We start from the raw sequence: 26,062 nt of genomic DNA, 5'->3' as shown, positions 1-26,062 counted from the left end.
AAGGGCCTGCCCTCCCTCTGCTCTCCTTGTTTCCTCCCCTCCAGCCACGCTGGCCCCCGGATATTCTCCGGTGTGTCAGAGACTCAGGACTTTTGCACCTGTTGCTCCTCTGCCCGGAATCTTCCCTAGAAAGCCACACAGCTCACTCCTCTGTTTGTTAAGGTCTCCGCTAAAATCACTTTTCCAGAGAGGACATCCTTGACCACCATCCTTTATAAGATGCCTCCTCCTTCCTCTGCCTGACTTTCCTTCCTGGCGCTTACACTGCCTGGCGTCACATCTTCAGTGTCCAGTGCATTTATTACCTGACTCCTGTGCTAGAGAGTGCGTGCCTGCAGGCAGGGACTTGGGTTGTTCACCGCTGCATCGCCAGGCCTGGGCTCTGCCAGCATTCCTTGAATGAAGGCCTGGTATTTCGGATCTGGGGTCATCATGGCAGTATTGGAGTGGACAGGCCCACGTGTCACCAGCTCAGGCTCCTCCTCGTGCTACCCTGGTGATGCTCACTGACCTCTTGCCTCTTGCCTCCCTCTCACTGCCCAGGAGCCCCCTGGTGAAGGCCGTCTTCCACACCTGCAGAGCCATGCACACCTCACTCTTGGGGAAGGCGGATGGGCAGCAGAGTTCCTTCTGCCACTGTGAGAGGGCCAGCGGCCACCTGTGGAGCAGCCTCAACGTTAGCGGGGCCACCTGCGACCTCACCCTCAACCACGTGAGTGGGGCTTGTCTGGTGCCTCAGGGAGGTGCTTAGCTGTGGTGGGTAAGAGCACTCGGACCCAGTGTGTGGGGCTACGTAGGAGACAAACCAGGCCAGCTGTCCCTTTCCCCCAAACATAGCCTCTTGGCTCAGTCGGGCTCCCTTTGAGTCCTTCAGGCAAGCATGTTTTCACCTGCACTTTTGCTGAGTTTGCCGGGTCCCAGATCTTGCTGGCCAGGGCTCTGCGTTTACTCCAGGCCACTTGCACAACTCCCCCAGGCTGCTGAGGGCCAGCCTGCGAATGGGCGCCTACCTGCCACACACGCAGCCTGAGCTGACCTACCACCCCGGACACTCCGTGGCCAGACGGGCACCTCCTAGCGGGCAGCTGTGGTGCATTGTAGTTGCATTGCATGTTCTGGCGGTACCCGTGCAATGTTTCCACAGTGCATCATGGAGGCCTGCCTGGCCCTCGAGAGACTTCTCCCTATGCCTTGTTAGAGGGCACTGCTGTCAGTGTTGGACCCTGAGACATGGCCAACCCGGGAGAGGGGAGGGAAGGAATGCACACAACTAAAAGCAAAGCGTCACCTGCTCCCTCAGGAGGGCATGGTTTTACTCCACAGAGGGAGGGGCGAGCTATGGTCAGACTCTTGAGACTCACCGAGGTTTGGTCCCGAGTGGCCAGCCTGGCATTTATGGCTAGAGGTGGTCAGTGGTCTCGGATACTGGGGTGAACCCAGGAAGCGGGCCCGCCCTGTAGGACAGGCAACGTGCAGAGAGGGCCCAAGAGCACAGGCCCGTGGAAGAGCCACATCTCACTATGCACCTGTCCTCTGCTGGTCTCCTGTAGAGTTTGTCTTCATGAGGGAACCGGGTAGTCTCAGCTGAGTTTGGGAAACGTGAGAGAGGCCGTAGCACCCTCAGGTGGCGGTTCTTTATGGGAGAATGGGCCGGGAAGAAAGAAACCCCCTGGATCGTGACATCTCTCAAAGGACAGAATCCAACCCAGGCTGCCACCCCTGCCCAGAGGTGCTCCCCCAACACTCACCTCTTAGAAATGTCAGGTTTTGTTTGAAGAGGAAAGCTTTACGTGTGTCCCCTTAAGGCTGTCATCAGCCAGAAAACAGTGTGGCAAAGGGTCAGGGGCACTGAGCGGACATGAAGCAGGGTCCAGGGTGGGTCCAGTGCCCTGGTGAAGGGGCAAGAAGAGGAAGGTCCTTAAAAAAAAAAAAAAAAAAAAAAAAAAAAAAAGAAGAGGAAGGTCCTGGGGGAGTCCACGTGTGACCCCTCTCCAAAAGGACTGGGCTGTCTCCTCACCCTGGTGCTGGTGGGAGCCAGGCAGGCAGGCAGCCCAGCCTCGTGGGTGTCGTGCAGACAAGAGGATCTCTCTACCGTGCCCCCACACCTGTGGCATCCATGCCCAATAGCAGCTGGCATTTACAGTACTTCCCAAGGCTGGGCATGGTACCCACAACAGTGCTCTCATGTAACACAACAGCCTTGTGGTGCCATGTTGTGGATGAGGAAACTGAGAGCTTCAGTCGTGTGCTGGTCAGTGGCAAAACCACAATTGATTTAGGTCAGTGGGTCCAAACCCAAGCATTCCATGGCTCCGTGGTTCTGCCTTCTTGGGCTCCTGTTTCCCCAGCTGCAGGGACCACCTGGGCTGAGCCTTGCTGCCTTCTGTTGGAGTGAGCCGCTCCTCCTCCCCCTCCTCCATCCCCTGGCTGTGCTGCCATTTCAGGCCCTTTGATCCTACTTGACGTACTGGCAGGGCCGTGGCACCTTTTGTGTATCTCAGCCACCAGGCCAGCCATGGGGTGCTCCTGTGAGGTGAGAGGAACCCCAGCCTTCCTGTCAGATCCACGAGGGTTTATTTCCTCGCCTTGACCCGTGTGTCTCCCACACAGAAGCTACTGCCCCTCTCTGGGCCTCACTTCCTCATCCACAGAATGGGAAGAACAGATCTCCCACCCGGGGCCACGAGAAGGACTAGGTGCCGTGACTCGAGTTCGCCCATCAGCTGTTCTCTTGCTCCCTGCAGAGCGTCTTCCAGGCTGCTACTCCCCGGGGACACTCCACTTCCTCCCAGAGCTGCTGAGTGTCGGGCTGGGCGGGGCCTGTCCCAGCAACGGGCCGGTCACCCTTCTCCTCCCTTGTGGCTCATCACACAGGTGGTCCAGCTCCTGACCTGTGACCTGCTACTGTCACTGAGGACAGCACTTTGGCAAAAGCAGGCAGGCGCCAGCCAGGCTCTGGGCGAGACGTACCACGCATCAGGTGCTGAACTGGCTGGCTTCCAGCGGGACCTGGGCAGCCTACGCAGGCTGGCTCACGGCTTCCGCCCAGCATACCGCAAGGTGAGGCGCACCGGCCGCCAGGGGAAGGCAAGCAGCGGCCCTGGAACCCGGGGGGCCCAGTGTGGGGCTGCAGCCTTGGCCCTCCGAGGTCAAACACTGGGATGGGTGGGAAGGGCACGGACGAGGCTCTACTCTGGTTTTTCTAACTGGTATCAGAGTGAGAAAATCACCCTACAACTTCATCTAATTCTTTTCTGAGCCACTGGGGGCTTTGGTTCTGCCTCCTGGCTGCACGCAGCACCCCCTTGGTGGTGGCCACGGGATCTGAGAAGTCTCCGAGGGTAGCTGTATAATTGGGTTTATTGGACCCAAATACTTTTTTTGTGTGTTTTATTTTTATTGCTAATTAGAGTAATGTACTAAACATATTCTTGCCTGAATTATTTTCTAAAAATTCAAGTGAAAAGGCCAAAAGCATCTGTGAGATGGAAAGGGACTGAGAAAGCAAGGCTGCTCATCAGGCCCACTCAGGGTCACACTGGCCACTGTGTGGGGTGAGCCAGGGCAGACAGTGGGCAGACATCCATAGTCAGCACTGACCCAACCCCCGCTGGGGAGAAGAAGTGCGCCCCAAGTTTCAGGGGCCTCTGATCTGCTCAGGGGCCATCAAAGGCCTTCTCCTCGTGAAGCACCATTGCCTTCCTACCTCCCCCACTGCTGATCTCTTTAGCGGCTTCCCCCCTCTCCTCTCCCCCGTGGCCTTCCTGGGTGGCACCCCAGACCCTCCCCACAGATGGAGACATGAAGGTAGGGAGGAGCCTTGAGATGTTAGAGAATTACAGATCTAGGCCTTGCCTCCCGTTCCCCAATGACTTGTGTTCACAGAAGAGCGGCACTTTCACCTGGAAGCCTTCTTCAGGCCTCGCTTTCTGAAGGAAACTCCCTGGTGCCAGCCCAGTTCTCCCTCTCCTCCGGCCGCCCCCCCCCCCCGCCCCCTCCAGGACTTGAGGCTGCACCCAGGTCTCTGGTCCTCCGACCCCGGGGGGCATGTCAGTGCTCTGTCTCCAGGAGAGGGGAGCAATCCTTTGCTTCTTTTTTGACTCAGTCTCCCTGCTGCTCCTCCAGGGGTCTGGCTTGGATCGGAGGGCAGAGTGAGGACAGTGGTTACTTCCCAGGGGAGAGCCGGGCAGGGGGTGTGGAGGGAAGGGCCATTGGGGGGGGGGGTGGCAGACAAGATGCTGAGAGAGGCACCTACGGGGGAACAAACAGGCGGCCCCCTCTGCACCCCCCAGGTGTTCCTGCATGAAGCCACTGTGCGCCTGATGGCAGGAGCCAGCCCCACCCGCACCCACCAGCTACTGGAGCATAGTCTGCGCCGGCGGACTGCTCAGAGCACCAAGCACGGTGAGTGTGCCTGCGCCCCAGCTCTAGGCCTGGTGGGGGAGGGAGGAAGGGGAGGGAGGAAGCGGGGCCCCAGCCCAGCACTTACCTTGGCAGAGCCCCAGGGAACGTCCTCACCTGCAGAGTCTCAGAGGTGGTGTGAGAATGGAAGCAGCTGAGGCCTGGTTCCATGGGCTGCTGGGAAGGATCCCGAACCTGTGGGGCCGGGGTTTGGTCGGGTTGTGGCTCCAGCCTCAAGAGTGGGGACAGGAGGGCTGGAGACACTGTCCTGGTGCGGGGCCCTGGAGCCACACCATGTGGGGTGCTAGCCACGCACACATCCTGTCGTCCGGGAGCCAGGGGAGCACCAGAGCCTACCATCCTGAGTGGGCCAAGGTTAAATAAGCGAGCCCACAGCAAGCCCTTGCAGCAGCGCCTGCGTCACGGAGGGCTCTGGGTGAGTGGTTCCTGTCCGTCTCTGCTCACTCCCACAGGAGAGGTAGACGCCTGGCCCGGACAGCGAGAGCGGGCCACCGCCATCCTGCTGGCCTGCCGCCACCTTCCCCTGTCCTTCCTGTCCTCCCCCGGCCAGCGGGCGGTGCTGCTGGCTGAGGCGGCCCGCACCCTGGAGAAGGCGGGTGACCGACGCTCCTGCAACGACTGCCAGCAGATGATTGTCAAGTTGGGGGGCGGCACGGCCATCGCCGCCTCCTGACCCCCGGGCGCTGTCCCCTCAGCGCCCCGCCTCCCTCTCCCTCCTCCCTCTGAGTCTCTCCCTCCTTCCTGTCCAGCGGTCTCTCTCCCTGCTTGCTCTGGGAGGGGTGGGCTGAGCCTTGTCTTCGGAGCTGTCACCTGCCGAGGCCCTTGGACCACCGGAGCCTGGCAGGCCCCTGGGCAGAGCCCCAAACGCTGCTGCGGGAAGGTGCCCGTGGTCCAGGGCCCCATGGGTCTGGGAGAGGAGAGCCAGGGTGGGGGCAGGAGCTGAGTTCCCTGATGGGAGAGCAGCCGGGCTCCCAAGCTGCTTGGCCCCCTGCCCCCAGCCCGCCACCCTCCCCAGCTTCTCTCTCTCTGAACACCTCCTCTCCTGCTTCCTTGTTTTTTATCAGGCTTTCCCTGTGGGGGACGGAGGCCCCTGGGCACCAGAGTGCTTCACCCATGGCTCAGTGCCCCCTCGCCCCTTCCCCCTTTTTATACAGATGTTTTTATATCCGTGTGCTTGGGTTTGCCGTGATGCAGGGCTGAGCTGCTGTGGCATCTTTATTTCTCTCCTTGGGTCTGTGTCCCCTCCCCTGTGCCTGACAAAGCCAGTTCATTGTTTTCTCCTCATTACACAGGACAGCGGGGGAAGGAGGGGAACCCAGCCCTGGGGAGGCAAGTGAGCGGCGGGAGGGGGCAGGCCTGGGCTTGGATGAAATAATGTTGGCATTATTTTTTAATTTTTTTAAAAAATAAATGGTATCGTATTTAATTGTCCTGTTCCTTCCCACTGCCCGCCCCCTGGGATGGCAGCCCAAGCTCAGGGTAGGCCCCGGGGGGCTGGGAGAGACGGAGCCACCCATCAGGACTGAAGACCAGAGGCCCTCCCACCCCAATTCCTACCTCCACGGCCGATTTTTATCCCTAATTCATGACCTGAAAATAAGCGGGGGTGGCCGGGACCAACCCCCAGTCCCTCCCCAGGGACAGGCCCCTCCGCGAGGTGAACGCTAGTGATGAGGCTCTCTACCTTCCTAGGGGTCATGGGAGGAAGAGTGCGTCCCCTTTTCTGGATCCCTGGCTTGGTGCCTCCCCCGAGGCTCTTTCTACCAGGACCCAAGGACTGCCTGAGACCCCAGAGCCTGCTGGGAGGCCGAGAGGGGCCGCCTGTGCGCCTCCGCCTCAGGCTGGGTGGGGTAGAGAGTGGGCAGGGCCTCAACCCCCCCACCCCCCGCATGGACTGGGGGTTGCACATGGCAGGGGCTGCCCTGACGCCAAGTGCGGGCTGAGGTGGCTCAGCTTGTACCAAACCCGTCTTTCCCTGCTGCCCGTCCCCCCACACACTGTAATTTGTGGCCTGTGCCCGCCGGGTGAGCCAGCCCTTGTGTCATGTGTATATACCGTGCCTTTTCTCATTAGTGTTTAGGGGCGGGAGGGGGTGGTTTTTCACTGACGGGGATACACCTATGGCTTCCTTGATATGGAATCATTCACTGTGTCCTGGATGTAGGTGATTCAATAAACACAGATTGGTACCACCCAGCATGAGGCGTGTGAGGGTCTGTAGCGTGACTGCTGTCATGACCAGCCAGGTGGCTGCGTGGCTGGGCTCCTGGTGGGTCCGGGACGGAGGATGCCCTCCCTCTGCTGAGAGGCCCCTGGAAGGCTTCACGAGGCCCCTTCCCAACAGTGCAGGGCTGGGATGGGGTCTGGGATAAAAGTGCAGCCGGAGGAGCTGCTGGGGTCAGAGGTCACTGTCCAGGACACAGCTGGCTGCTCATGGCTGGTTTCAGACTGGGTGCTAAGCCCCTGCGTGTTTACCACCTCCAGGATAAATCCCTCCCCTCCTGGGTGGGCTGCCCCCTAGTGTTCCCTCCCGGGCCTGCAAGTCACATCCTAGCTGGGTCACCCAGAGAAAGACATCATCTCCGCCTCTTGCCATGTGTGCACAACAGGGATGACAGTCCCTGCCTTTGAGTCCCTACATGCCTGTTGGCCAGGGTCAGTGGTACGACACACAAAGTACCGGTTTACAGCTCCGTACCTTGTGAGTGACGAGGGGTAAGACCACGAGGAGCAGCGGGCTGGAAGAGGAGACAAGTGACTGGGGATGGGCCAGGGGAAAGGAGGGCAAAGTCTGCCACCTGACCTGGCTGAGAAATGAGCCGCCCCCGTCACAGGAGGGCGGTCCCAGCAGCTCTGCTGCCCCAAGGGCCAGAGCAGCCAGGAGGCCCAGCTGCAGCAGGTCCAGCCCTGGCCCTACCCATAGCCTCAGCCTTGTGCCCCCTGGGATGGAGACCTAGGGTCCTTGGGACTGAAAATGAGCAGGGGTTGCACCCATCTCCCAGCAAAGCCCAGTCCAGGCCTTTGTCACCAGGGTGGGTAGCTGTGGGTGGCCCATGTGATGTGCCCAGGAACCTGATCCTTTTAGGAGTCTGCAGGCTCCGTGACTCAGCACCCACCCTCCTCCCCCCCACTCTCTACACAGCTGCAGGATAGGCCCTGGGGGCACCTCACACCCAGTTGAGGGTGCGAGGACTGTCTCCCCTACAAGCCCTAGGAGCCCTCGCTGCAGGTGGGACTGTGGACTCTTGGCTCTTTCCTGTCCTGAGGCTTCTGAGCCTTGGATTCCTCAAAAGCCAGAAGAGATAGTGAGGTGGGCCCTCCTCCAGGTGAAGAGCTGGGGGTGGGGGGGGCCTCAGGGCAGCCCTGCGGGCAGGAGGAGGGTCTGAGACTGCATGTGCCTCAGGAGCACCACCACCCCGCCCCCCTGGCACATGCCTTCATACCTTTCCTGTCCCCAGAGTCCCCAGACCGCCCTGCCTGCCATGCATCGATTCAGTCACAGAAGACAGAAGAGTCCTAAGCTAATCACCTGGGTGACCTTGGTAAGTTACTTAGGTCTCTAAGCCTCAATTTCCTCATCTGTAAAGGCACACACCCACCGGGCTTTTGTGAGAATTAAATGAAAGCAGCAACAGATGGTGGCCGCGGTTAGTAAAACAGTATATACCATGCCCAGGGTACACGGGAGGGAAACTGAGGGCCAACTGGGCAGCTTCGTTGATGCCACACAGTGAAGGGCATAACCCAGACCTCAACCTCCCCAACTGTCCCTGGCATAAAGAAACTCGATACACCCAGGCTGCTGGCAATGCCCTGAGACACAGCTAGGTACCCGGAGCCGGCCTGGCAGGAAGGGGGAGCGCTGGCAGTGCCGAGCATGTGCGAGCACCCCCAGTGGGGCACTGCCAAGGCTCCATGTCCAGCATCCCCATTCTCTTTGCTCCCAGAGCAGCTACTGGGAGGAGGCTCCCCCATCCTGAGCACCAGCTGTCCACTTGGCCCACTGCCCACACCCATTAGGGGGGCGGCCCTGGACCAAGCTGGCCAAGTGGCCTGCAAGCCAGGTGCCGGCTCAGGGCCAGATTATGTCAATGAGGATGAGCCGGGCTCAACCAACTCAAGATGTAGAGTGACTGGCTGGAGGGGGCTCATCTCCGGTAAGGGACACGGACCCTCCCAGGGGGCCTCCCAACTGCCCCCTCTCCCATGGCTCCCACTGGTGTGGACATTAAGCTTGGCAATCGACCCTAACTACCCTCTCCAGCCACTTCTCCCTGGCTCCCAGGACACCTGCCTGGCAGCTCTCAGGAGCAGTCCTTTGCTCTTGCACATGCTGTGCCCTCTGCCCGTACTGCCGTCTGTCCAGTCAATGACCAACGCCTCCACCATCGGTGCTTCTCAGGGCCAAGCCAGGGCTCCTTTATTCTCAGGGATGGGAGCCACACAAAAGGCTTTATTTACATGAGGAACCCGGGCGAGGGCCGGAAATCGGAACCCCTGGCCTTCCCCAGTGGGCCCCTTAGCTCTGCAGGCTCCCAGGCTCAGTCCACTGGGGCAGGCATAAGGGCGGGCTGGCCTTCCACAGCCCGTGCCCCCCAGGCAGGCGAGGGCCCCCAGAAGCACCGGCGCCCTGTCTTCACACGGTGACCTCGGCTTTGCTGTTAGTGCTCAGGTGCCGGGGCCCGCGGCCGGCGCTACCATAAAGGGCAGGGGGCTGCGGGCTGAAGGCCTCAGGCAGCTTCTCCACGCTGAACTGGCGCCGGGGCGCATGGCCGGGCCTCCGGGGCGCCGGGGAGGCCTGGGAGGCCTGAGCAGCCGGGTGGCCACGGGGGGTGGACCGGAACTGGCGGCCGGCGATCCAGGCCTTGTAGTGGCCCGATGGGGCAAGGCCAGCGGGGGGCGCGTAGCCCGGCGGGGCCCAGGGGCAGGCGTCGAGCAGCGCAGGCAAGTCCTCGTGGGGCCGCGGGGCCCGCGCAGGGAGGGTCAACGGGGCAGCTTCCGCTGCGGGGAAACGCTGGTAGAAGTCCTGTGGGGTGGCTTCTGCAGGGACAGTGAGGGGGCGGGGAGCGAGGTCAGGCCCGGGGGCAGGGCCAGGACCGGTGGCCCGGGGAGGGGACTAGAGGCCACTGGCTGCATAGGCACGACACAGAAGTTGGCCGAAGTTGGCCGCAGCGCTGCCCCGCAAGGGTGGGAGCTGTGGAACTGGAATCGGGACCCCAGCCCTGTAACCTAGGAGCTTGGATATTCCAGGTGCAGCGCTCCCCCCTCCCCTTGGGGAACGGGGCTCTCCAGCCACTCACCTGCGACCTTGAGCGCTGCGGCCTTGAGGGTGGCGTACTTGGCATAGGGCTGCAGCGTCATGCTGCCCCTGCCCTGCAGCCTGGGGCCACGCTGGGGGCCGGGGGTCGCTGACCCCAGGGGCACGTTGTTGGGGCGCTTCCTGTCTGGAGCAGGGGAAGGGGAAATGAGACCCGGCCTGCTGACCTGAGGACACTCTCCACCTGCGGCCTGCTGACCCGAGGACACTCTCCACCTGCGCCACCACCTCTTCACTGTCCTCTCCCCACCGGCACTTCAAGGAGAGCCTGTGGGAGGGCTGCTTGGAAGAGACGGAGCCCAAACCACCTTCTTGATAGACTCCAGGGCCTGGGGCAGGGCCTGCCTGGCTCAGAATAACCTGAATAATAGCAGCCAGCCCTGAGTGGCTGCTAGCCTAAGGGATGGCTCCCAGCCTGTCCAGCTTGGGCCAGGCACGGAGTCCCAGGACCTGCTTCTCAGGAGACAGTTAAGGTTTGAAAATTCCAACCCACAGAGGGGAGAGGAGGGGAAGTTGCTGTGAAGCCTGCCTCACCAGTAAGAGGCCAAGAGGGAGGCTCCAGCCTGGAGTTTAAAAAGACCCCCTGGAATCCACAGGCTGTGCCAGGCAGTCCCCAGGGCACTGCTGAGCCAAGGCCTAGAACCACAGCCTGAGCCAAGGATCCCTGAACCTGGAACCTTCCTTCCTCACCGCATCCCTGTGCCTGGAAGTTGCAGGACACCTTGGAGGGTCCCTCTTTACCACGGGGAGCTGGCCAGCTTGCCCCACCCACACTCACACACCTGCAGAGGCAGGCAGCTCCTTAAAATTTCGAAACAGCCAAGAGCCTCTTGCCCCTCAGCGCCCCACTTCCCCTGGTCTCGGGCCCACAGCAGACAAGGGAGGCCCGTGCTGTAGATCGACATAGGCTGCTGTGCCCGCTTACACACCTGTGTGGTTGGGGGAGCCCCGGGGGGGGGCATCACTCATCTGCACCTGGACACAGCTACCCAGAGGTGGGCCCAGAGGTGGAGGCAGTGGCTCCTGGGAGTCCGGCTGCTTCAGAAGTTCTGTGAGTGTCCTGTGGGGAAAGAGTGATGAGAGACAGTCCTCCCAACCTCCGGCTTCCCCACTGGCCCGCCCTCGGCCTAGCTAATGCCGGCCACCACCGCTCCGTCACTCTTTCAAACTCCCTGGGCCTCCTCTCTGCCCTGCAGTTGATCTTACACATCAGGTTTCCACTTCTCATTTCCCCAACATGGCCACTTCCAGAGCAGGTCAGGAAATGCTATGGGTCCCCTGACATCTGGGCTACCTTGTTTTTCAAAGACTCTTCAGAATCCCTAAGACCTTCTGAGTTGAGCCTCCTCTCCCAGTGAGAGCTCTGCAAGCCTCTCAGGCTCCTTGCTTCTGCTGTTTTCTGTGCCGACGACCTTCCTCCATCTCCCTCCACAAAATTCCTACTCATTCACACCCCACCAGAGTCCCTCTCTTCCAGGAAGCCTTCTTTACCTGCCTACCTAACTCCCTTCCTGCAGCAGAGGCTTCCGCTGGCACAGAGCTGCCACATGGACGCAGAGGGGAGGACAGACACACAAGAAAGGAGGGAGGAGCCAGGAGATCCCACCTTGGCAGCCCAGCACCAAAGACTACATGACCTTGGGCAGCCGCCTCCTGGGTACTGGGACACCCAGCCCCACCCAGGTGTGACAGCGTCTGACTGAGCCTTCCCTGCCGACAGCCAGTCCCAGCCTTTCCGCCCAGCTGCCTTTGGTGCCCAGAATCTCTGATTTTCTTCTGGGGCAGTTTGATCCTCCCTCCTTCCGGGGGCTGGGGCCTCAGTGGCTGAAGCAGGAGGAAGCACGGAGACCCTCTGGGGTAGGTGCAGTTTGGCTGCAATGTGGCAGGGTCAGGAAGTCGTGTCCTCCCCACACACACACACCTGCCCGAGCTGCACCTCTGGTCCCCAGCCCTCCGCTGCCCGCCCCTGTGTTCTCAGCTCTGCGCTCCTCTGCCAGCGATCCCGAACACCTGAGTAATTTTCATGCCTCTGGGCCTCTGCACAAACTTCTCAAGGGACAGATCCAGCTCCCCTCCAAGCCCTGTGAGCTTGGGGAGCTGACCATCAATCTCAACAGAGTGAGAACAGGGGTTCAGCACACACCCACACATGAGCCTAAGTGGGGCTTCAGATCTCCCCAGAGAAGAAAAAAAAGAGGGCATGTGGGAGCTGAAGCCCAGACAGAGGAAGGGACTGGCCTAGGCCACAGAGCACATCATGGGTGGGCCAGCTCTTCCAGAAGCATCGCCAGACCTGCTTCCCCGTCCCTTGCAGATGAAGAGGGACCTAGGTGAATGTATCAGCTAGGCTGCCCCGGCCGCCCCCTCTACACCATCACGGCCCTCAGCTCCTGCTGCCCTCACTCTAGTCAAGGACATGTCCTGTCTTCTCTTTGCCCGACATGAAGGACTCAAGCTCAGGACCTGCCCCCACAGCACCCAGGGCTCAGGACCAGAGCCTCCACATCGCCAAGGCAGCAGCACAGTGGATGAGGTCAGGGGTCCAATCCCAGTTCCACCTTGCGGCTGCCGGGACACAGTAAGTTAAGTGGTCTGGGAGACAGGGGTGCTGCGCGGAGCCAAGGAAACCCTCATCCTGTGCCCCTGAAGACTAGGAGGCGGAAGCATCCATACCTGGCCTACGCAGGCCCACCCAGGCATGGGGGCTTCTCTCTATCATTGTCACCTCTAAAACCCAGCCTGTCGCACACCCCAGGGAGCCCAGACCTGGGTAAGTGAGGAAGGCACAGGCCCCAAAGCACTTGGGCATGAGTGTGGGGGTGTGGGTGAGAGTTCCAGGGTGAGGACACAGGATCCCAGAGTCGTCATTCTAGCTAAGACCCCACTTAACACAAAGCTCAGGCTCAGCTAGCACCTGGCCTCGGCAACAACGAATCTGTGTCCCCCACATTTCCAGTGCCTTCCTACACAGAGAGAGACCCTGTCCCTTGCCTGGAATGGGGGGGGTGTATTGAATGGGGCGTGTGGGGGAGGCCTTATCCCCAGGGAAAGAAGGTCAGGCCTGAGTCACAGCTATGGGGGGTGGGGTGGAAGGGAAGTGGGGAAAGAAGCAGGAGGGGAGCTACAGAAAAAGCCCCTTCCCTTCCCTTCCCTACCCTACTCTGGGGCCCAAGACGCCCAACACTACACCAGCGCACGCCCGCACGCCCCCACCCCCCGCTAGTGGGGCTCCGACCTTTCCTGGGTGCGGCCTCTGTGCCCTCCCGCCCACTCCGGAGGAGGAGGGAGCCGCGGGGGAGGGCGGCTCAGCACCCAGCTCCCTCCGGAAGGTCAAGGGAGACGGTATCAGCTGTCTCCCTCCACGAAGTGGGGGTGGGGGGAGTAACAGGCTTGGAGACAGAGATGGGAAGGAAAAACCAGGAGGGGGCTGCGGACGCGACCAGAGTTCGCAGACGCGGCGGGGCGGGGCGGGGCGGGGGAGGATGAAGGATGGCGAGGGGGGCGCCCACGGGCCGGGGAGGGCTGTCCAGGCGGCGGGTGCGGGGATCCCGGCCCGGCCGGCGCGCTCACCTGGTCACCGTGCGCCGCGCGCGCGGGCTGTGCGCCCTCTCCAGGCCCAGGCGCGCCCCGATGCCGGCCAGCACGAGCAGCGCAGCGACGCCGCACACCGCGTAGACGGCCGTGTGGCTGCGCTCGCGGCCCGGGTCCCGGGGCGCGGTGGCGTCGCGGGCGCGCGCGGGTGGCCGGCCCGTCTGCACCCAGGCCGGCGTGTCGTAGTTGGAGCAGCGGCTCTGGTCGAGGCGCCGCGGCCCGTCGTGGCAGCAGAAGCGGTAGCCGCACGTGCCGCAGCAGAAGCTGTAGGCGCCCGAGCTGCAGTTGAAGGGCGGGTCCCACTGGCCCATCACGTCGTAGTAGCCGCGGCAGCGGTCGCCCCCGGCCGGGGCCGCAGTGGCGGGCGCCGCGGGCTCCTGCGCCTCGGGGGCCCCCGCGCGGCCCGACGGCGGCCGCGCCAGCAGCAGCGCCAGCCCGAGCGCGAGCCGGAGCCCCGGCGGGCCGCCCCCGCCCCCGCCCCCGCCGCCGCCGCCCCCGCCGCCGCCGCCGCCGCGCAGCCCCGGCGCCCCGGCCCGCTCCATCGGGCCCGCGCCTTCGGCTACAGCGCCCCGCGCATGGCTGCGCGCCGCGGCTCCCCGCCGCCCGGCCTCCGCGCCGGCCCCGCCAGCCCTCACCGACCGCGCCGGCCCCGCCGCACGCCTCCTCGGCCGTCGCCCTCCTCCCGGGCCGCGGGGCCGGCGGTGGGGAGCCCGGCCCGAGGCTCGCGGGGCCGCACCTCCGGGGGGCGCGTCCTCCGCCGGCGCTGCCTCGGACGCCAGCGGCCGTCCTCACCCGGGACGCCCCCGGGCCGGGCGGCCAGTCCTCGCCCGCGCGCCCCCCGGCCTCTCCCCGGCCGGCGGGTGTGCGTGGCCCGGGCTAGCGGGGGCGGCGGGCCGCCCGACACCGCTGCCTTCCCGCCGCCCGCTCGGCGCTGCCCGCGCTCTGCCTGCGGCTGGGGCTCCGCGCGGCTCGGGCGGGCGGGGGAGGGAGGGAGCGAGCGGGGGGAGGAGGGCGGGCGGGCGGGAGGCAGGGCCGGGGGAGGAGCGCGGCCGCCGCCAGGGGAGGGAGGGGGCGCCCCGCCGGGGACCCTCTCCGAAGGCCTCCCCAAGCCACCCCTCAAGCGGGGAGCCCCAGGGCCTTCGGGTCACGGCTCTCAGGGCTGTGACTTCGGACACAGGCGGGCGCGAGTGCGCCTCTGCTTTACAGGTGCGGGGGCTCCGGGCCCCGAGAGGCCCCGGAGGGTCGCGGCCGCCCCCCCGCCCTGCCCCCTCCCCGTCCTCCCCGTCAGTTCCGGCCGACACAGAAGCGGGACAGGTGGCAGGCCCTTCGGCCTCTCTGCGCCTCGATTTTCCCGCCTCTCAAATGGGAAGGAGACCCGCGCGCGGAGCCGCTGCCGGAGGCCAAGCGCCGGCCGTCTCCGCGCCGCCCCGAGCGCTGCGTTAGCCCCGGGGCGCGCGCCCGGGTCCCAGAAGCCCGTGGACCCCGGCCTGGGGCCCTGAGGTGTCCCCACTTCTGCGGCGATGGGCATGGCCTGGGCCGCGTCCTCCCGGGGTGTCCTCGCTACCCCAGGTGTAGGGGGAGGAGATCCGGCTGGACCCGGACTGGGGCGAGGGGGCGGGGCCGGGCCAGGGGGCGGGGCCATCCGCCGGCCCTCGCCCCGCCCCCCAGGACGCCAGGGTCCCCTGTCGGCCCCGGGAGAAGGGGCGGAAGGTGGTACGGACCGTGCACCCAGTGCGGAGCCGTTCTCTGGGGTTTTCGAAGCTAGATTTAACTGGAAGATGTGACCGAACCGGGCACCTTGCTTCCCTCTGCCTGTTTCTCTTCTTAACATCAAAAACTCTCGAGGGGGAGGGGCGGGCGGATTCATAATCCCTTTCAGGAGGCAGAGGCCAGTATGATGCCCCCCACCGTCCGGATGGGAGCACCAGGGGAGCCAGGGTAGTGTCCTCTTCTCCCCAGTGCTCCCACACAGCGTCCTATCTGCTGAATGAACAAATGAAGTGACTTTAGTCTCTAGTTTTTGTAAAATAAAGAATTTGGGCTCCTTCCTGCTCCCCTTTGCGTCGGGTCTTCCCTCAGAGACTGGGATCAGCTTATTAAAATGGAGGAAGTGGAGGGAGCAAGAGGGAGGATTTACATGTAAAGGAGGATCAAGTCCCTGTGTTGCCGAGTTGAGGGGCTGACGGGCCCCTTTCAGGTCTCAGTGCTGAGAGGCCCTCCCCCTCAGGGTCATTCCTCCGGAGGTAGCCTCCCCCCTCCTCCTCCACCGGCAGCTCTTCGGATCCAGTCCCAAGACCCTACCCCATTAGAAGACTTTATTGCAATTTTAGAGACAAAGAAAATAGATGAGCAAAGCAATGAGATGAAATTGCCTTAATCCCATCACCAGGGACAACAGGCTAAAATATGCCCCACTTTACATACTGTTTCTTAGTGCCTGGTTTACTTTTTGCCATCAGACTTTCCATTTATTATTCGGTTTAGAATTTAGTCGCTCTATTTTCTGGAGCACTCATTCCTGCTTCCTCGGGGTGGGGTGGGGTAGTCCCAGAAAGGACTCCATGGCACGAGCTGTCTGATTTGTATCAGCGCCCCCACCACGCCCTGCTAAACTGCCCTCCTGGTTACTGGGGCCCTGAGGGTGACTGCTTCTTCCGCCTTCCTCCCCTATTGCTGCGCACTAGGCTTAAGCAGGCTTGTCTCTGCCCCGCATCCTCCCAGGACTGTGGCCCCTTCTCAGGTAGGGTGACCCTACCGGGCCCTGAGCTCCCAATGTTCTTCCCTGAGTTATGTCCCTTCCCTGGACCCTTCTCTCATCCCACTGTCCTGGCGTCATTGGGTGCTCCACTGAGCTTCCACCCCCTGTCGCTGCCATCGGGCCCATATATATTTGCCCAGTGCAGGAGCTGGGGGCTGGATTCCAGCCCCCCACCCCCAGGACTGATGTCCAGCCTCCAGCTCCTCCACACACCCATGGCTTCCTCTCTATCTCAGTCTGGTTCGGTGGTCAGCCAGCAACCACAGATGCCCACATCTGGCAGGCCTATCCCAGGCACTTACCGCCCTCTCAATATTAACACACAGCCTGGGGCTGGGGAGGGGGGTTCAAATGCAGAGACAGGCCACTGCTGGCTGACTCAGCCCTGGGATTTGGCTACTCATTCAGCTGGCACTGCCCTTCAGGTGTCTGGCCATTTGCTGGGCAAGGTGATCTAGAAATGGAGCAGTGCAGCTGAGGAGTGACCCTTTTGCCCAGCTGCCCTCCTCGGACCCTGGGGTCTCTCTCCACAGCAAGGCACCAGAGCACCTGCCTCTTGTCTCCTCTGCCTGCCACCCCCCCACACACCCTGTGTCACCAAAAATCGCCCATTGATCCAAGCTTAAAATAACCCCTGGCATCTGCAGCAAGCCCCACGGGGAGGGCAGAGGAGCGGCATTTATGTGCCTGAAGGGCACCCGCCCCGCCCCCAGCTCTGAGTGCTGGCAGCTTGAGTGCGAGGCTGTCTAAGTGTGCTCACGACTGTGAGCTGGAGTGCATGTCTGGGGCTTGCATGATCATGAGAGTCTTCCTTCCACCATGGACATGTGTGCGCACATGTGTGTCGGTGTGGATGCACCTGTGCACACATGTTCTCCCCTCACAGCTGAGCCCTCGCCTGGTGCCCAGCTCTGGCTGTGCAAGGCTCCGGGTCCTGAGAGGTCATGGACATTCAGGAAAGCTCGAGGCGGGTCTCAATGTTCCCATTTTAGACTGTGGGCCAGTGACCAGTCTGCCCAGCCCTGGGCCAGGGAACTTGGGATTTCCTAGAGACAAACCCAGGCCCCAGTGAGCAGAAATGACTTGCTGTAACTGGCACACAGGAAGGACCAAGGTCTGGCTTGGAACCTGTGGGGAGTCCCAAACCTCCTTCCGGCCAGTTTAGTATAAAGAGAGAGAGCAGCTGGAGGATCCCAGCCCAGGGCCCAGGGAAGTGTTCCTAGGCTCCGATAGACAACGAATGCGCCCTGCCTCCTCCCTGAGCTCCCAGGCCTTGCGCAGGCTCTCCGCTTCTGGAACGCCCTTCCAGCCCCTCACACTGACCGCACCTACTTATCCTTCCCTTTGGAGCCAGACTAAGGTGGGTTGGAATTCCTGCTCTAATAGGACCCACAACCTTTCTTGGCCTCTTTTCTCATTTGCAAGATGAGCTGCTTGCACCTTTTTGACGGGGCTGCTGAGATGGTGATTGCCACCATGGGTACCATCCGAACGCCTCCAAGGTCACATTCCCAGGCCCATTTTGCTTCCATTTCTTCCATGATGGAGGGTTACCCAAAAAGCAGAGATTCTAGAGAGCTCTGGACTCCCTGCTAGCACAGATAGCACAGATGCCTATGCCAGTACCGGGAGGGAGCGGGTCGGGAGGGGAGGGCCCATGGCTCCTTTGTCTTCCTGAGAGCAGCTTGTGACTCAGGCTCCAGCTGCCTGTGGGAGGGAGGGGGCGCCCAGGCTGAGGTCGAGGGGGAGCAGGATGGGGGGAAAGAGGTGCAGGGGAGCTGGGGCTCAGCCTCCAGTCCGAGGTCCTTGCTCACCCTCTCCCCTGCGAGCCCTTCCGCGGCCTCAAGGAGTCACCCAGCCAACATCACCCCTGGAAATCGCTGGTTACCCCCCAGAGTCTCTCCCTTCTGGACCCTGCAGAGGCCCCGGTGAACATGCAAATCTGGAGCTGGCCACTGAGTCCCAACTACAGGAATAGATTCAGAGAGGACAGGGCTCAGCGGAGGCCACACAGCGCGTCCACCCACCGGAACAAGTCCTCCCTGTCCCGCAGCCTGCCAGCCCCTGGACACAATTCTGAGGTCGGCTCCGAGCCCACAGCCAGGAGAGGGGCCGGGAGTGTTGCACCCCTCGACACAGACACTTCGATCCAAAGCCGGGGCCATACATCCAGGGTTTCGAGAGGGTCCTGGTGATCTTGGCCCCGCCGCTCGCCAGGTGCAGCCCTTTCTCCTCGCCCTTCGGCCTTGAACCCGCGCCTCTGCTCGCTGCGGCCCCGCCCCTCTCCCACTGCCCCGAGGCTAGGGGCCCTCCGGCGCCCCCGTCCCTGGCCCCGCCCCCCACTCTGCCCCCCCCCCCGCCCCCTCCGTCCCGCAGCCCCTGTCCCCGGCGCTCGGTGGCCGCAGGTCTAGGTGCCACCAGCTGGGCTGACCGCAGAAGCTGCGGAGATAGACTTTCTCCTGCCCCGGAGTCATCTTCTGGGTCCCAGATTCTCTGCAGCCCAGGGGAGGGAGGAGAGGTTCAGAGGCCCTCTGGCCCCGGGACCCCTGCAGCGTTGTCTGCGCTCTACAGACCCCTACAGACCCCAGGGACAGGGGCACCCGCGTCTTCCCGGCTCCTCCCCAACCCGCCCTCTGCGGGACCCTGGGCAGTCGTTCCTCCCCCACCCCCAACCTCCACCGACGGGGTCACCCCAGGCAGCTGGGGGGCAGGCACAAATTGGAGAGGTCAGATTTCTTTTTTTTTTTCTTTTTTTTTTTTTAAGATTTTATTTATTTATTCATGATAGAGAGAGAGAGGCAGAGACACAGGCAGAGGGAGAAGCAGGCTCCATGCAGGGAGCCTGACGTGGGACTTGGGACTCGATCCCAGGACTCCAGGATCATGCCCTGGGCCAAAGGCAGGCGCCAAACCACTGAGCCACCCAGGGATCCCGAGAGGTCAGTGAGGAGGAATGTGGCCTGAGCCACCCAGAAGAGAGCAAATGGACTGAATTCCCACCCTGCGACCAGAGGGTGGCCAGAGGGGCTGGAGAAGCACCCGGGGTTCCCTGAGGACAGTGCCCCCATGTGCCAAGGGGCAGGCATGAGCACAGGCCAGGTTCTGATGCAGCCTCACCTGGCACTCCCAGGCCAAGGTATCTGACTCTCCAGCTCCCCACCTGAGCTCTGCTTCTTGACCCTTCTGCAGCCTCTTCTCTGCACCTTTACACGCAGTGCCCTGGACCAGGAATGGCTGTTTTCTGCTCCATTCCAGTAGGGAAACTGGGCAGGACTCAGGGCATATACTTCCTACTATCCAAAGCACTCCCTAGATGCTGGATCAGTCAACCTGCTTGGAGCATCCCCTGGCCCTGGCAGGGATCATCACCCTGTCCGGTCATCGTGTCCTGCTCCATCTCTCCCACAGGACTAGACCTAATGGCAGGGCCTGAGACTGACCTCCAAGCATTGCCCAGAATGGCCCTGGCACAGAGCAGGTGTGTTCGACTCTGGTGTGATCATTGGGATGATGAGTGGTAGGAATGGGATGGATGAGTGGTAGGAATGGGAAGTACTGAGTCCAGAGCCTCAGACCAGCTCTGGGAAACTCACTTTCCAGAGGAATTTCTCATGGTTAGTGACTCCAGGCAGGAAGTGTCTGCATCCCAGGGAAAGGAGGTGGGGGCCCTCCAGGGTGAAGACCCTACTTGCCACATGACCTCTTTAGTCTCAGAAAGCTCGTTGGCCCTTGGGCTCCATTTTGAAGATGAGGAGACAGGCTCACGGAGAGATGCCATCAGCTCCTGAAGGGAAGGGCTGAGACAGCCAGAGGTGAGGGGTCAGGTCTTTCCTCCCTGGCCTCCCCAGCTGGGCCTCCCCACCCCCACCCTGAGCCCAGAGCCCAGGGCTGCTGGGCAGGAAGTGAAAGGTGCCTGCAGGAAGCCCCAGGAGGAACTGAGACTTGAGCCAGCTCCGCCTCCACCTGCCCGGGCCCTGGGGACCTCAGGGAAACCAGACCCTCCTTCAGGAAAAAACGGGCCAGAAACACAGATGTGGGTGAGGGGGAGCTGCTTCTCTTAGCTCCCACCCCAACAGGCAGCTCTTCCAAAGTCTATCTTGGGTCCTTTTTACAGCAAAAGGAGACTGGTTGGGCAGAGAAATCTTTGAGTAGTGATGAAAACAAGGAGTAAAGCCTGGAGTCAATCCCTGGAGTCGCTCCCAAGGAGGGCACCTGGGCCACTGGCCTTCTGCACAGGCACTCAGGGCAGGGGCACGAGCCTCTGTCTGGCTCAGCTCCACTGCGGCATATCATAGTTTGGGCCAGATTCTTTCACCTTCTAGGCCTCTCTGTTCCTATCTGCAAAATGGGACATCTAATCCCTGTTCATGGACTTGAACTAGTCTAGATTTTCAGGACATCAATTCAACCGACAGGGGCCATATAAAAAAAAAATTCCAAGGCAAAGATTTATGTCAAGGAGATGCTGCTGCTCAACTACGACAGCAAACACCAAAACAACCAAATGCTCAAGGGGAAAGCTTTGCAAATGTTGAAAACCTTGTTGGCAAAGGGTTTATAGACAAGAGAGGGGACGCCCAGGTGGCTCAGTGGTTGAGCGGCTGCCTTTCACTCAGGGGGTGATCCCCATCCAGGGATTGAGTCCCACATCGAGCTCCCCGCAGGGAGCCTGTTTCTCCCTCTGCCTGTGTCTCTGCCTCTCTTTCTGTGTCTCTTATGAATAAATAAATAAGATCTAAAAAAAAATTAATAAATAAAGACAAGAGAAAACTCACCAGATATGACAGCCAAGATATGAATTTATATGTGTGGGATGGTTACAATTACATGGAACCCATGTCTCAGGGGCCTGATGTCACTGCGTCATTTCTACATGGGCTCCACCCTAGGTTACTGTCCTGAACTTTCCAAAGTGCCTATAAAATATATGTCTCGATTTTTTTTTGTAATAAAAGAAAACTTTTTTTAAAAGCAAACAAGGGACGCCTGGGTGGCTCTGGTGGTAAAGCGTCTGATTTAGGCTCAGGTCAGGATCTCGGGCTCCTGGGATGGAGCCCCACCCCACCCAGAGGTCCTCAGGCTCCCTGCTCAGCAGAATGGGCTTCCCCTCACCTCTTCCTCTGTCCCTCCCCCTGCTCGTCCTCTCTGAAATGGGTCTGAAATGGGTAAATAAATGGGTAAATAAAATCTTTAAAAAAAAAAAAAAAACAAAAACAAATGCCCATGCCCCTCCTCCAGGTGCTGTCACTAAGATCAAATGCAGTAACCTCATGAAGTCTCCTTAGAAAGCTAATTAAGACAGAGAACCAGGGACTGGAGGCCCCTGAGTGGTAGGGTCCTTTCCCGGGACCCTCTTGCCCACATCTTCCCCCACTCTGCTCCTGGTTCTTCCCCAAGGAAGAACCCTTCTGTTATTTGCTAGACAGCAATGATGCCGAGCCTTCTCCCTTCCTGGGGCTCAGTCTCCTCGTCCTCCTCTCACTCCTCCCCATGGGGGAGTGGAGACAAGGCTTCTTCAAGGTTCTTTCAAGTCCTTCTCCTCGAGGGCCACAGGCCTGGAGGAGCACTTTGCATCCAACCTCCCCCCCCCCAACAACTTTTCAGAAATGGAAACTGAGACCAGAGGGGAAGCTGGGGTTTGGCTGGGACATAGTGGGGCCAGAGGTTTGCATGTCTGGACCCCAGAGGGGTTTTACCCACTTGTTGTACCTCCAGGGCCCAGCCTGCTTCTGTGGTGGAAAAGGTGAGTTGGAGATCTAGGGGCCAGGAACAGCCCAGACTCCCCAATCCTGAGACAAAGGGGAGTGGATGTCTGGCCCATCATGGGCCTGCTTCCCACCCTCCTGCATAGGGGCCTGGCCACCTGACCTTGCCCCAGCCACCTGGCAGCTCGGGGGGAGGGGCACCTGGGATGCATTCAGGGACAGGGTGGCTGGAGAGACTTAAAAGTGGGTGTCAGGATTTGGGGCCTCAGACCATTTTCTAGGCTGAGAAGGGGGGGCGGGAAGCTCAGGTCAGGGACGGGTGGGCAGAAGGCAGCTGACGCATGGAACAGCACATGGCCAAGGCCCTAATGGTACCCCAAACTCCATCTTCTGACTACTAGTCCGTGCTTCTCCTGAGAGTGCTAAACTACAACACGTTCCAAGGAGTGTCCTGGACAGAGTCTGGGTCAGGAGGTTCTAACTCCGTGTAGGAGGGCCAGCAGGAGAGGCAGCGCCTGACCGAGTACGGCGTGGCCCACTGGAGGAGATGGTCTCGCCCGAATTCTGAGAGAAAGGGGTGCTGTTGTCAGAGGACCAAATCCACCAGGATGATGGGTGACCCCAGGGGCTGGCAGAGAATGGCCAAGTGACCACGGCACTTGGGACCTAGTGCTTGAGGAGTGCAGGCCATACAGAGAGGGAGCTCAAGGGACGTCAGGTCAGGCTGGTTCAAGGCCACAGGCCTGCTCTGGCCTCTGAATAAAGGAGCCTCTTGAGGATCCTGGGCCTTTCCCTGAGTACAGCTGAGTGTGCCTTGAAGGCAGCAGGGACTCCAGGTGGCCTCTGACAGAGATGCCTGGCAGTGTGCCTCCAGCGTGAGTGCACAGTTCAGCCCCAGAGGAGCTCCAGATTTCCTCCCAAGTGCAAGCCTGGGGCTCTGGGAGCTGCTACGAGGGTGAAAATGGCATCGCAGGTCCTAGAAGATTGGGCCAAGCTCAGGGTTGACCCTCGGGTACAGATACCTGAGAATTAGCACAACCCAGGCTATTTGTTAAAATCAAATCATCTTGTATTAGATCCTGAAGCAAACCAGTCAGTTGGTTACTTGTGGTTGCCATTAGCCTCAGTTAAAAGCGGGACAACTCTGAGAGCAAGTATTAAAGAAATACAACACCCAGCTATAAATTAAGCATCCTCGCACTTGATCCTCTTCCTAGATTCATTCTGGTTTACGGTGGCTTTCTGGCACTGAAAGAAGAACCTCCTACGCGACGCGCCCCCACCACTCAAAAGCAGAGGAGCTCAGCCACAACCTTCCAGGGCTGCCAGAGATGGTCTGGTTTGAAGCCAAAGGCTCTGTGCCGCCCGAGCCCTGTGGCCTGTAGTCTGTGGTTCTGCAGGGTTAGCTGAGGAGCAGCCTGGTTCCCAGAAGAGGGGCAGGTGGCCCCTGTGATGAAGACCTGAGTCCACCCTCCAGGTCACTGGCTGACAGCCCACAGGGAGGACAGGGGCCACCTCCTGGCCCCTCCGGTGCTACTGTTGCTCAGGCCCAGCTGTCTTGGTGGTCACCAGCTCGGTGGAGCCCAGCTCTGTGGCTGGCACAGGGACGCTGTGGGCAGGTGGGGTGTTGGCTGGGTCGTCTCCGGCTGGAGGCCACACGGGAGCTGTCGCGTCAAGGGGTCCCGGGGGGACGATGATGACATTGTCCAGGGTCTCTAGTTGGGGGAGGGGGGGCAGGGAAGGCAAGGTCAGGAAGGCGCACAGCTTTTCCCCACCCCTGTCCTGGAAGCCTCAGTGGAGGGACAGCCCCGGACTGAGAAAAATCCCGAAGCCCCGGCGGGGATGGGGAAGGGTGGCATGTGTTGGGCCCTCGGGACAGGAAGTGCAGATGGGAAGTGCCGGCGGAAGGGAGAAGCGGGGGCCTCCCGTGTGGGGCTCCGGCGGCTCCGGCGGCTCCGGGGCCAGGGCTGCGTCCCTCCCGCGGGGAACCGGCCCGATCCGCTGCACACCTCCCGAGCGCCCCGGCCCCGCCTCCCTGCCCCCCGCCTCCCTGCCCCCCGCCCCGCAGAACTTACCGCGCGGGTGCGGGTGCGGGCGCGGGTCCGGGGCCCCCGGGGGAGCCGCCGCGCGCAGCCGCCGCCGCCACCTCCAGCCCAGCAGCCCCAGCAGCACGAGGGCCAGCGCCAGGCCCAGCAGCGCGGGGGCGCCGAAGAGCAGCGCGGGCAGCGGCAGCGCGGCCTCGGCCTCCGCGGCGGCCCCCGGGCCCACCGACTCCTGCGGCTGCAGCGCCGTCCCGGGCGCCAGGCTGCTGGGCCCGGCTGCTGGCGGGGCGGACGGGGAGGGGGCGCAGGGGGCGGAGGGGAGGGGCGGCCGGGGAGGGGGAGGGGCGGAGGGAGGCGAGGCTGGGCCCGGGGAGGGGGGGCGGGGGGAGGGGGAGGGAGGGCCGGCGGGGGGGGCGGGGGAAGGGCAAGAGAGGGAGAGGTGAGGGCCACATGGTGACCGCCGGTCCCCACGAGGCCCCGCTTGCAGCCCCCCATCAAACCAGTCACCGCCCCCCGCCCCCGTCCCGGCTGGCCTGCGGCTCCGCAGGTTGCGCGGTGGGGGGCCCCTCCCCCTCCTTCCCAGGGCTGCACCCCTGCTGACCAGCTGGCTGAGTGGGTCGGCTCTTACCCGGTCTGGGTTCTGGCGTCCGGAGCAGCTTGCAGGCCACGCAGTTTCGGACCAGAGGGTCAAAGCACTCGGCCTGGACGCAGCGCGTGGGGGCCGGCCCGTCCCTGCCCCGCGGGCTCCTGCCCCGCGGGCCCCGCACGCCTCTCCTGTCGCTGCCCATGCTGCTGTGCCCAGCGCTCGCTCGCGGGGGACTGAGCCTGGCTTAGGCTCCCAGAGGAGGAAACCGGGAGGGGCCGCCACCCACTGGGCCCCGCCCCACCCTCCTGCCTGCTGGGGTGGGACCACTCGCAAGGCCCTGCACCCCACACCTTCTCTTTCTACCTGTGGTTCCTCCATTCAATCACTCAACCATCACCCCCAAACGACTGCTGGGCGGGCCCTGTGCTGGGGCACAGACCCCGCGCTCCTGGGCAGTAGAGGATGGGCCCCTGCAGTCAGGACCTCTGGGTGGCCTCCTCTGTCCTGCTCCTCAAGGCCAGCCCACAGCCCCAGACAACCCCCACCAGCCGTGTCCTCCTCACCTCACCTGGTCCCCCTCTGGGGCTCCTTCCAGCCCTTCCCAGGCAGAGCAGGTTCGGTTCACAAGGCTTCCGGAGTGCCCAGGGTGCTGGGGAGACAGCGCCTCAGGGCAGCAGTCACGGAGGGGGCGGGAAGGCTTCAGAAAGGACGTGATGGTGGGAAGGTGTCTGCTGAGAGAGGTCTAGGGGAGCATGCCTGACGGAAGATGACAGAGATGGGGCCCAGAGACTGCTGGGCCTGGGGGCTGGGCTGGACTCGTGGCTGAGGGTTAAGGAGCCAGGGAACCACGCAGGGCTTTCAGCAGCCGGCACCATAGTCAGACTTGGGTGACAGTGGGGAAGCTCTGGCTGGAGTAGAGGACACAGCGGGGGCGGGGGGGGGGGACGGTGGCTGAGGGCCCGAGGACAGACAGCTCAGTCCCCAGATCCGAGGTAGGAGGGAGAGACTCTGATCAATAGATGAGCAGACAGACCAAGACCCATGGGTCCCAGGGCTGTGTGTGTCCTGGCCTGCCTGCCTCTGAGTCTCACTGGGGTCCCTTCTGTCTCTACTCTCTGGTGTTTGGCCTGTCACCTGTGTCTCTCAGATTGAGCCTCAGACACACACACAGGCCCCTCCTTCCTCCCTTGCCGTCTGCAGGGGCTGGCAGAGAGCTTTGGCGGGGATGGGGTTGGCCATCCCAGCTCAGGGCTGGGGAGCGCAGAGGCAGGGGCTGCCTGGACAGGGCAGGAGCAGATTCAGGCAGCTGCGAGGGGGAGAGAACGCTTCCAGCAGAGACGCTGGCGAGGGCAAAGGTGAAGAGGGGGAAGAGGGGGAAGCTGAGTCTGGAGACAGGCAAGGGGATGCTGCAGAGGAGGGGAGGCAGGGATGCTCTGGGCCTCTGCCTCAGGCTCCTGGGCCTTGGGGAGCCCCTACCAGAGCGCAGGGAGAGATGCTCTGAGCTGTGCTGCAGAAGCCACCCTGTCTCTGGCTGCTGTGGAGTTGGAGACAGGACTCCACAGTCCAGGGCAGGGGAACCATCTAGAAGCTGTTTAGGAGCAAAGAGTGATGCTGTGGCGTGAGAGGAGCAAGGCTGGCCCC

General features: G+C 62.0%; 3 protein-coding genes across 4 annotated transcripts in view; 1 reads left to right on the top strand and 2 right to left on the bottom strand.

Annotated features, from left to right (window-relative positions):
• SREBF2 (sterol regulatory element binding transcription factor 2) overlaps positions 1-6,619 on the top strand; it is a 61,981-nt gene extending 55,362 nt beyond the window's left edge. For both annotated transcript variants that reach the window (XM_055328040.1, XM_055328041.1), the window contains exons 16-19: positions 544-712; positions 2,875-3,060; positions 4,293-4,404; positions 4,875-6,619. In XM_055328040.1, the coding sequence (XP_055184015.1) occupies positions 544-712; positions 2,875-3,060; positions 4,293-4,404; positions 4,875-5,095 (688 nt within the window). In that variant the 3' untranslated portion in view covers positions 5,096-6,619. The remainder of the gene's footprint in view (positions 1-543; positions 713-2,874; positions 3,061-4,292; positions 4,405-4,874) is intronic.
• A 2,305-nt stretch (positions 6,620-8,924) lies between these two features.
• Positions 8,925-14,972, bottom strand: SHISA8 (shisa family member 8). The gene is made up of 6 exons (XM_055329422.1): positions 14,686-14,972; positions 13,966-14,298; positions 13,310-13,810; positions 10,669-10,799; positions 9,723-9,866; positions 8,925-9,462 (listed from the first exon to the last, which is right to left on the bottom strand). The coding sequence occupies exons 1-6, from the start codon at positions 14,970-14,972 to the stop codon at positions 9,059-9,061; spliced, it is 1,800 nt and encodes a 599-aa protein (XP_055185397.1). The 3' UTR covers positions 8,925-9,058.
• Positions 14,973-22,816: 7,844 nt separating this feature from the next.
• On the bottom strand, positions 22,817-25,194 carry TNFRSF13C (TNF receptor superfamily member 13C). Its single transcript, XM_055329261.1, has 3 exons — positions 24,464-25,194; positions 23,869-24,114; positions 22,817-23,508 (listed from the first exon to the last, which is right to left on the bottom strand). Exons 1-3 carry the CDS (start codon positions 24,621-24,623, stop codon positions 23,327-23,329), a joined length of 588 nt encoding a protein of 195 aa, XP_055185236.1. The 5' UTR covers positions 24,624-25,194; the 3' UTR covers positions 22,817-23,326.
• Positions 25,195-26,062: the final 868 nt, after the last annotated feature.

The sequence above is a fragment of the Nyctereutes procyonoides genome, unplaced genomic scaffold (assembly GCF_905146905.1).
Source record: "Nyctereutes procyonoides isolate TBG_1078 unplaced genomic scaffold, NYPRO_anot_genome, whole genome shotgun sequence".
NCBI classification, from domain to species: domain Eukaryota; kingdom Metazoa; phylum Chordata; class Mammalia; order Carnivora; family Canidae; genus Nyctereutes; species Nyctereutes procyonoides.
Note: the sequence above shows the minus strand (reverse complement) of the source record. Positions and strands in the feature narration are given on the sequence as shown.